Source organism: Haemaphysalis longicornis, unplaced genomic scaffold (assembly GCF_048455015.1).
Source record: "Haemaphysalis longicornis isolate Haplotype H1 unplaced genomic scaffold, Haemaphysalis longicornis Haplotype H1 scaffold_18, whole genome shotgun sequence".
Taxonomy (NCBI): domain Eukaryota; kingdom Metazoa; phylum Arthropoda; class Arachnida; order Ixodida; family Ixodidae; genus Haemaphysalis; species Haemaphysalis longicornis.
In genome coordinates, this window is record NW_027526282.1 from 6,993,232 (window position 1) to 7,003,928 (window position 10,697).

A 10,697-nucleotide genomic window follows, 5' to 3' on the forward strand; every position below is an offset into this window, starting at 1 on the left:
GACAATGAAGTAAAGGCCTCACTGAAAGAATTGATGCGCTCCAAGCTAGTGTCGCCTCTGAAAACAGTTCAGCATAAGGCACTCCTCTGAATATTTTACGAACAATAACAAATCAGTTGCAGACAGTTACGATAAGGTGCGATGACGCCGAAAATAGACTACGATGTTTTAACCTACTAATATATGGGATTGATGATGATGTGAACGAAAATTGGGCTGCATCAGAAGAAAAAATGATCAAACGTTGCACTGACAATCCTGAGGTGCCTAGCCCAAGCAGTCACTTCGAACGAGTGCATAAGATTGGCCGTTATTCCCCTGACAAACAGAGGCCAATAATTGCTAAATTCACCCTCCACACGAATAAGCAGAAAGTTCTTTCATTACGGTTGACCCTTCAAGGGTCAACCGTATCCATTGGCGAAGATTTTTCACTATCTACAAGACTGGCAAGGCGCAAAGTGGTCCAGTTTGCGAAAACACACAAAAAAAGAAATTTAACTTGTGGGTTGACAAACTGCGCATCGGTAAACAACAATCCCGATTCTGACACTGTTATCGACTACATAGCTGAAAAAGAGGAGACGTTCGCGTGTCCCCAAGCCGCCCCGGACACGTTCTACAAATCCTTCTTTGTAATTATAATTCACTAACATCCGAAGCCTGCTGCCTAAACCAGATTATGTCTGTTCTTTTCTTGAGGAAAGCGACACCTATATTTTGTCGTTAACCGAGACGTGGCTACATGACCAAATAAGCAATACTGAGATCCTTCCTTATAAATATAATATATACCGACGCGGCCGCCACCGAAAAAGGGGTGGTGGCGTTCTTCGTGCTGTCAAAAAGACAATCTTATTCTTCATCAGCGCAACTGAGTCGCCTATAGAAATAATCTGAGCCCCTTGCATGACCTCAACTAGCAACATCGTAAATGGATTTTACTACCATCCCCCCGATGCTTCCCCTTCAATTATTGACGACTTGCACGACAGTATTACCTACTTCTAGACTTCAATTACCCGCAAATATATTGGCCCTTGTTGTCGTCTACCTGCAGCAGCTCAACCGATTTCTTAAATTTAACTCTGGACTTCAATTTCTTGCAAATTATAAACCAGCAAACCTGACGCTCTAATGTTCTAAATTTAATTTTAACTACTGCACTTGAAACCATAAACCCGTTGTCTTTTTTGGTGGATTTGGTGACCACAAACTAATCCAGTTCACCGTTAAAATTCCTACTCTGAAAACAGGAATCAGTAACCGAAAAATTCGCGATTACAACAGAGGAAATTATGATGGCATGAATACTAATTTGGATGTCTTTCTTAATGAAGTATTTTGCCTACGTTTAACGTTCGTACAGTAGAATCCAACTGGCTGGTTTTCAAGCATATTTTGCGCAGGTTAGTGTTTAAATACATACATATAATTACTATTAGTAACCATAAAACTAAAGCATGGTTTCATAAAAATCTTCGAACATTCAAAAATAAACAGGAACGATCGTACAAAAACGCAAAAAAAGCACCTTGCACATGTGAAAAATACACCGCCTTTCTGAAAGTATATTAGCTCAAGTTGGACAGGGCAAAAAACTAGTACTTGTCTTCCTTCTATTCTGAAAAACAATTCTAGAAATTTCTGGTGAATTTCACGTGGTGCTGATGACAATAAAGTCTGCTCGTTTTACGACAACACACCGCTCTCTGAAAAACAGTGCGTATCCGCATTCAATTAATTTTTCACATCTATTTTCACCAGGCAAGATCATTCCAATGTGCCCGTGGTTATGGACCTTGATTACCCTTATATGGAAGAAATAGAAATCACTCCTGAAATAATCGCTTCTCTCATTAATAATCTAAAAGTATCCACTTTTGGTGGCGTTGATAATATCAACACTAAGATACTAAAAACGCAGTACACGTCTAGTCAAATATTATTCATATTTTCAAGCAGTCCAATTTCAGGCCAGGTACCAACAGATTCCCGCAGTCATTCCAGTATTCAAAGATTATAATAAAGCCTCTCGAGAGAATTGTCGACCCATTTCACTAACATGCATTTGCTGCAAGTTACTTGAGCACATCATCGCATGGGACATTGTCACACATCGAGAAAAAAAAGTGCTTTACAAAAATCAGCATGGCTCCAGAAAAGGTTTGCCTTCTGATACCAGTTGCTTGAGTTTTCCTCCGAGGTACATTTCAACTTAAATAATACCCAACAAATCGACTGCCTATTCATCGACTTTTCCAAGACATTTGATCGGGTAGCGCATTGTCGCGTAACTTGTAATTTATCAGCTCTCCGCATAGATTCGTTAACTTATAGTGGTTGAACAATTTCTTGTCACCTCGCCAACAGTTCACCATCGTTAATGATTCTTCATCAACAATAACTGACATCACATCTAAGATACCTCAAGGCAGAGTTCTTTGGCCATTACTGTTTTTAATTTATATTAACGACTTTCCAAATAACACTTCATACCCGCCGCGGGGGCTGAGTGGCTAAGGCGTTGTGCTGCTAAGCACGAGGACATGGGTTCGATTCCAAGGCCGCGGCGGCCGCTTTTCTGGTGGAGGCGAAAAGCAAAAACGCCCGTGCGTAAGAGATTTCGAGGCACGTTAGGATACCCAGGTGGTCAAAATTAATCCGGAGCTCTCCACTATGGCGCGCCTCATCGTCTGCGTTGCGTCGGCGCGTTAAACCCCCACCATCAATCAATCCAATAACATTTTATTATGTGTGCAGCTTTGTGAGGGCGACTGTATCATTTATCGCGTCATCAACACTGCCCCGGATCACATTACGTTGCAAAACGACCTTGACCAAATTTATACCTGGTGGAGAACTTGACAAATGATCTTAAACTCAACAAAGTGCAAAGTAATCTCTTACTAGTAGCATGCTCACTAATTTCACTTGCTGTATATATTAACTCAGCAATACATCGAGCCACTACCTAGAAATATTAAGGTGTCAATTTCACTTGTACTCTTTCCTGGTCCACTAACGTTACTTCAATCTGCGCAAAAGCACCTAAAACCTTAGGATACCTGCGGCGAAACCTGCGAATGGCATCTACAGCTATGCGTAAATTGTCATATTGCACATTCGTCCGCCCGCAGCTAGAATTCGCTTAATCTATATGGTCACCCCATCAAAATTACTTAGTTAATCTGCTCGAATCCATCCAAATATGAGTCAACCGTTCTCTCTCGCAACTATAATCGCAATTCAAGCATCACACAGATAAAACTTGTCAGTTCATTACAACCATTGCAAATTCGTCGAGCGGTCGCTCCTTTGTGGCTTTTTCACAAATACGCCCATAGTGATAACCCATTCCCCGTCCCCCTCGAACGCCCTTCACATATGCCACGTTTACACTATCAATTCAGCGTATCTATGGAAACACCCTTGCATTCAGTTCATCGGCTTATCTCATTGGAACGGTCTTCCTGACGCTATCACTTCTATATCGAACCTTGACAGATTCTGTGAACAACTAAATGCGCATTTTCCTAATATTTTTGTTTGATATTTGTCCTTACAACATACTTGATAACGATGCCTTTGTATCTCTGTTGCTTCCTTGAATTTGGCTCTTATTTGATTGCTTATAAATTTTTCATTGTATTTTTTCTTAAGGAATGCACGATGATGTTCTTATAATCTTTAAATTTTTCTTTCCCGCATGTTGGCTATGTGACTCCCTGTTCCCCTTCTTTGTATAGCCCCCTACACTCCATGCTCCAACTGCAGCCTTTAAGGTTTTAATAAATAAATAAATAACACCTCTGTTGACACCACTGTTGAGAGTCGGGTTGAAATGGTGGAAAACGCCAATGTTTTTTTCCCCGCTGCATGAGGGCGCAATGGCCCAAGCCGCGCCATGTCCGTGGCGCTTTGGCCATGCCCCTGGCCATTTCCTGTATTTTCAAGCGAAGAAATTAACAGCTAGACTTTTCAGTGAATAGTACCCCTATACATTGTTCGGATCCCGGTGGTAAAATTTGTGCTACATAAAATCACCCAAAGGATCCAACATTGCGATGGACACAGAGCACCAGATGGACTCGCTCTGCAGATGGAGTGGTGTCACTGTACCTTGATGCCCTTGATCTGTATCTCTCTGCGGCATCCCGCCATACAGGGTGACAGGTACACCACGTTGTCTGCGCCGCAGATGGGGTTCAGGCCACTCTGAGTGCAGTTGCACTGCAGGTTGCAGTTGAAGTCGAAGGCCGTAGACCTCCTGCAGAAGGAAAGCAAACGTGAATAAGGAAGTTAACAAGAATTGACATTACGATGAATGATGATTCTGCCTAAGGCCGACTACGGGCACAAGGCGCCAAAAAGAGTTATTTCATCACAGTGTTGTGAACTAAATATAGAAACATGTCAGCAAGAAAAAATGGGACATAAATTAAAAGGCAATTAGAATGGCTGGTGTGAATGGCAAGGTTGTTATTACGAGTGTTATGAAATGAGGGGTAAAAAGTGAATTTCCGATGAATTGAAAAAAAAAACACGCGTAATGGAGACAATGGTTTCGTCTGGTATGATTGGCGTAGTGGAATATGTTGTCTGTAAAGCTCTGTAAAACATTTGCGTCGCGTTGTGTCAAGTGCTTTACATCCAGTGCTTCAAGTGCTTTACACCTCCTCACAAGGGCCCAGTGAGGAGGTGTGAGTGCGTTGCATGAGCGTGGCGTATCCATATTCTGGCTACGGGTACTTTTTTGTGCCTGTTGCGTGAGTTAGCTGAGTAACGTCCCAAGTGTGGTTTTATTACGTGTAGTTGGTTGTTTGACTGTGTGCTCCAGTCTATTCGCCATGTTTTACGAAGTTGGGGTCTGATGTGTGGCTTGATGTTGGTGTAGCGTACTGTTATTGTTCACTGTGTTTTTGAGTGCAACGCCAGCTGCCATACTACATCCGCGACCTCTTTCCCGGGAATCCCCGAGTGGCCTGGAACCCAGAACATAGTTCTATCGTTATCTGAGGAATATGTGGACATATGATACCTTTAACAATAAGATTCGATAAACAGTTTTTAGAAGGCTTTCTGGATGACAGTGCGCACACAATGCTTCATGAATCGGTGTACACAGTGTCAAATATCACAATTCACCTCTTGTATTGGCAATAAATGACTAATTTTTTACCAAGTAGCCTAGCGGATCAAACAGACGCCTTTCCTTTTCAAACTGCAGTCCTCGCACTTTTAGCGATTCGAAATACCGTAACTTTTCTTTATCGTGCTTATCTTTTCTAGGCTGCAAATGTGTGTTCCTGCTTTAATATACCAGATTTTTTGTCTGTTTAACAAGTCTTTGTTTTAGATACATTGTTTAACACTGTACGTTTCAATTTTATTGTATACTTCTTGCGCTTTTGTAGTAGTCCAATATAACTTTGTTTTATGGATTCTTTTTTTTTTTGCAGTAGTGTATGTTTCGTCAGTTTTCAACTCATTTCAACCTCGCTGTAATGCCCACTTGGGCCATTGGGGTACCTAAATAAAAAAAAGTACTTTGGAGTTTGGTGTTGGGCAATGTGATGTGAGCAAATAAGATGCAGTACGCTTCTTCCATGAAAATAAACACTAAAGTTTGGTCTGTATGCAGCTCAAAACACAATGGAAGTAGTTTTTGACGCATCGGTGCAGAATGCTGCCCCACCCCAATATTTGTACTGCAAAAAATGAAGCGCTGCAGGATCGCACTTCTTGGTAACCTAGCTAGCTTTCTTTATTCGCATAAAACAGGCCGCAAGACACTGGGCGAGCTTACAGGCTGTAATAAAATAAATGATAGGTGTCCTGTAGGTGTCTGAAAAGAGGTCCTTGAAATTAGAAGCTTCTTCTCTCACACGGAGAGAGGTAGGCAAGGAAATAAATGAGGAGTTTAAGAAGCTTTGCAATTTTGAAGTGTCGTTAATGATGTGCTTAAAAGTATGGTTGGTGGAATAGAAGTTTAGACGAAGAGATCAAATCTACTTCCTCTTATCCCTAGGTTGTCGCACTCTGTATCGACTCTGGACAGAGCTAGTGCGGAAAGCGCCACACGCAACTCGAAGCACCAAGTTCATCATTGTGTCGCATTTTGAGAACTGTTTTCGTTGCCGAACCGTACACCACACTCCGATATTTCAAGCCAGGCCCTATCACGGCGGTATAAGGGCGCAAGAGGAGCAGTTTACTGGCACCATAAGACAGGTGTGACAGGATTTTAAGCATGTTGATTGTTTTCGGGGATTTATATTTAAGAATAATGTGAGGAGCAAATATAAGTTTCTGCCTGACACAACACCTAAAAACGTCGGTTCCTTTCATAGATGAATGAAGTCACCGTTGCGTAAAACGTCAAGGTCCGCTGGATTCCCCTCCTCTTGAGGATCACAAGTCAGGTACTTTTGCAGGATTAAGTTTACAATCATTTTGATGTGCCCAGCGAGCTGTTTTATTAACCCCAAGCTGGATCTGGCGTTCACAGATGGGCCGATTACAAAATTTGAACTGTAATGTCACATCGTGAACATAATAGAATAAGAGATTGTTGGCACCGGTTCCTTTCCCGGTGTATTCATTTTTACAATACACAATGTGCAGCTCGAAACTCCTCCCTGAGGTACACCGTTTTCTTGCACATCACCCTACAAAGTACACAACCTACGATCACCTGAAATGTTCTTTTGACATGTAACTAGCAACAGTGCTCAAGATGTTGCCCGATAATTCCAATGATTTAAGGTCTCTAAGAATGCCGTAGCGCCATACCGTATCATGTGCCTTTTAGATACCAAAAATATCAATCAATCAATCAATCAATCAATCAATCAATCAATCAATCAATCAATCAATCAATCAATCAATCAATCAATCAATCAATCAATCAATCAATCAATCAATCAATCAATCAATCATTGCTTTATTTCAAGCATAGTACATAATATTTGCAAACAGTGTTTGGACCCATAGCCAAAGGCTAGTGGTAGGTGTAAATTAGAAAATGAATAGTTATAAGCAGTCTCATTGTTAACAGTGCAGAACATACTGTTGTAATACAGTCATTACCAATACAACGTCATGCATAACACGTAATGACTATTTGAAAAAAAAAGAAAGGCCGCGAACTTGGCGATTGTACGCAAATGATCGTGCTGCGATCGAAACGAAAAAACAACAAGTACGCTTCTAGTCTAGGGGACACCCGTGGACATATTACAAAACATTGTTTTTCAGTTTTTTGCAGAAGTTATAATCATTCCTCAGGTTAACAGGGATTTTATTTTACATTTTCGCACCAGCGTACTGTATAAGTCGCTCACCATAAACATTATGAGGAAGGAGAAGATTGACATTTTTGAGGCTGAAATTTCTTGTGTGCCGTAATGGACTGTTAAATAAGAAGACAGGAAATGGATGATTGTTTCTTACTATGCTGTATGTGACTCGAGCCGTTTTATCTTCACGCTTGTGATCAAAAGGTAATTGTCGAGGCTGAGTAAACAAAGGCTTACTGTGTTCATTGTATTAGGCGAAATTTATAATTTTAATCCCACGTTTTTGCAATCATCTGATGAGGATAAGTTGCGTAGTGAACGTCCAGCCCCAGGACTCCAAAAAATACGTCAGTTCGCTGCTTATAAAGGCATGGTAAAGTATAAGTAAGATGTTAGCGTCAAAACAATCACGAGCTTGTAAAAGGGCGTAGCATCCGGAGGCTATCAGAACAAACATGCGTAATTTGGTTCTTCCAATTTAAATTGCTGCCAAAGACAATGCAGATATCAAGGGAACTGGTTTGGTGAAGTGCATTATCGTTAATAGTCGGCTTAATTATGCTGTAATTTCCAAGTTATTCAGGAGTGAAAAATCATGTATTTAGTATTCCTTGTGTTGATTGTCAATTTGTTTGTCGAAAACCAGTTTGATATTTTAGCTAGCTCTATGATCAGTTTATCCTGAAGTTCATCCTCATTATCGGCTGTGAATGTGATAGCAGTGTCATCGGCATACATGACCATATCAGAAGAAATTATGGCCCAGCAGTACGGCTTACGTATACAGGCGTCGTTAATGTACGATTGAAGGGCTACTAGCTGATCGTTCCTGTATCGCTCCGCCCTGAAATCTGCCTGGCAACCGTCGAAAAGGCCGTGTATTCTAAGAAGTGCACAAATCTTCTGTTTGTCATCTTCTCGAGCAGCTTGCACGCGCAGATAGTCAGGGCAACAGGGCCATAACTTCGGTGCTCTAAAAGGACAAAGGGATACCCACGGTTCTTGCCACACAAAAAAAGTTGGCATGTTTTCAATGTCATGTTCCGGCAGACAGTGAACATAATAAACACTCTTCGGCGCCACTCAACGTGCATAGAAGCATCCTGCACTCACGGCGCGCCGACGAATCCCTCGTGCGTGGCGTAGGTGTTGTCTTTGCAGTAGAAGAGGAAGGTGAGCACGCCGACGAGCGAGAAGCAGCAGTTGTACATGCAGAGCCGCATGATGCCCAAGTAGTCCAGGTTCCAGCGGCTCACCAAAGCGCCGCCCATGATGGCGCCAAAGCCCCCGCCCACGAATATGATGGACCCTGCGGCAGAAGAGGCCGCACAAATGTGGTTTTATGAGAGAGGTGTTGCCATCTAGGCGACGGTCAAACTTTTTTATAACCATAATTTTTATCGCCATTATAACCCTTACAACTCGTAGTCGTATACTAAATGAAAAACTATCTCATCGTTCTCTTCCAGCTACTGCAAATGTTTCGAAACGGTCTAAATTCAGCATTATTTATGGGGAAAAACTTCTTGTGGCAGTCATTTCTGCCGAAAAGGCGGTGAATCACCTCACAATTTTATCGCAGACACGTACAATTGGTTCCCATCGATCTACGTTGAAATTTTATTCAACACCTGAAGCTTTATTCGAAATGTCATCTGCAGTTTTTTCTGTGTCCAAATGCGTCCGTGCTCTCTTGTTTCGATCAGTTTCAATGCAGCTTACGACGCCGGCTAACTTAATTTTCTTTAACCCACTTAGGACTAGATAACGATGGCGAAAGCGCATGAGCCCTCACCAGTATAAAGCACATTCTCGAATCGGCTTGTATATGACTGGGTCAGCTTCGTCTCATTACCCCGCTTTCTTTTGAAATTTGAAATATCCTTTAAATAACTACGGTTGAAGCTCTGGATAGTTGGTTGAATTTTATTATGACTTCACCAGAAGGACATTAAGAAAAAAAGACTGCTTGTCTTTGTTAGCCCTCTTGAACTAAAACGACATGTCCTTGCGGTGTAAAAAACCAACTGCGGCCTTCTAAAAAGTAAGCAGCAGCATGATACTGAATGGTGCAAGACTCGCACACGGGATACTCGAGGACCGGTTTAATGAGGATGCAACTTCTTGGAGAGGCCGTTGACAAAAAAGATGATAAATGAAGGTGAGAGACTAGGTGCTGAAGAAGATTGTGTGGTGCATGCGGTTGAGTTTTTATGTGGGAATGACCAGGCAAGTATAGCAGATAGGAGCAAACGACAACGGCGGTTCTCACAATACGCGTATACATTCTTTGACAGTTTCTCGTGATTTATTAGTTATGCATGCAATACTTATTCCCGCCTTTTCACGCACAGGTTGCACACCCAAGCTGTCCTGCTATTGCGGATCCAACAGCTCACTGTAGTGCAAAAATCTGCAACTTCACTGCTTTTTCCCTTGTATAGATTTGAGACTTCCATAACTATTAGACTTCGCATAGACTTTTCGTTTTCCCAGATGAATAGTACATCAAATATTTTCGGCTGTAATGTTCGTAACTCCCGAACATTTTGAAGCCATATTCAAAATAGTGTCCGTGCATTTTTAAAGGAGGTTGGTACCAAACGCTAATGAGCATACTCAGAATAAATAGTTGAGAACTCACCTATTACGACATCCATAACCCTCATCTTGTCGCAATTACAAATTGCTACATTACTCACAGCAGCTCATCCGCTTTGCTCGGCAACAAAAAAGACAGTGTCGCACACACATAGAACGAAGCAAAATTAATGACCCGATTGAGGTGAAGTACTCTATGATAGTGGTACCATGTCCTAGTTACCATAACAGGTGAACGTGGAGCTAAGGCAAGCAACCCCCATAAACTCACCGGTCAAGAAGGCCACCCTGGATGAGGGCATTCCGAACTGCGACTGGAAAAACTTGTTCATCATGGAGTTGATGCCGACGGCGAACATCTCTGCGTGCGTAAAGTAAAAAGGAAGTTAGAAAAGATCGCCTCACATGTAGCTCGTCATTTTGGGTACTTATCTGCTGTGTATTGTGGGGCCTCAAAGGTCGCCCATGCACACTGATTGCGAAATCGCTAAAGGATGGTGAGCACATCGAAAGCTGGCCAGGGCCCACACGTGGAGCTACATGGGGTACGATTACGTCCCTTCCCGGACCCTGAGGCAGTGGGAGATAGTCTTAGGGAATTATAGATGTTTTGATCCGTTTGTACCACATCCCACCGACAGCAATTGCGCCCAAAAACACCGGGGATTCCGTCCTGATATTGATTCCTGTGCCTTTTCTCGTGCATCGTGCATGATGCTTTTTTGGTCGCTGAAGCAGCCACCCAGTTTTTTTTTTCTTAAAAACAACCCTTAGGCCATGGCACTAAGCAGCTGT

The 10,697-nt window shown here is 42.1% G+C and overlaps 1 protein-coding gene across 1 annotated transcript in view; it reads right to left on the reverse strand.

Moving 5' to 3' along the window:
- The window catches only part of LOC144166641 (solute carrier organic anion transporter family member 4A1-like), a 30,248-nt gene extending 19,987 nt beyond the window's left edge, over nt 1-10,261 (reverse strand). Inside the window, exons 1-3 of the mRNA XM_077696178.1 lie at nt 10,174-10,261; nt 8,415-8,610; nt 4,123-4,270 (exon numbers count right to left, since the gene is read on the reverse strand). Of these exons, the coding sequence (XP_077552304.1) occupies nt 4,123-4,270; nt 8,415-8,610; nt 10,174-10,261 (432 nt within the window). The remainder of the gene's footprint in view (nt 1-4,122; nt 4,271-8,414; nt 8,611-10,173) is intronic.
- Between the last annotated feature and the right edge of the window lie 436 nt (nt 10,262-10,697).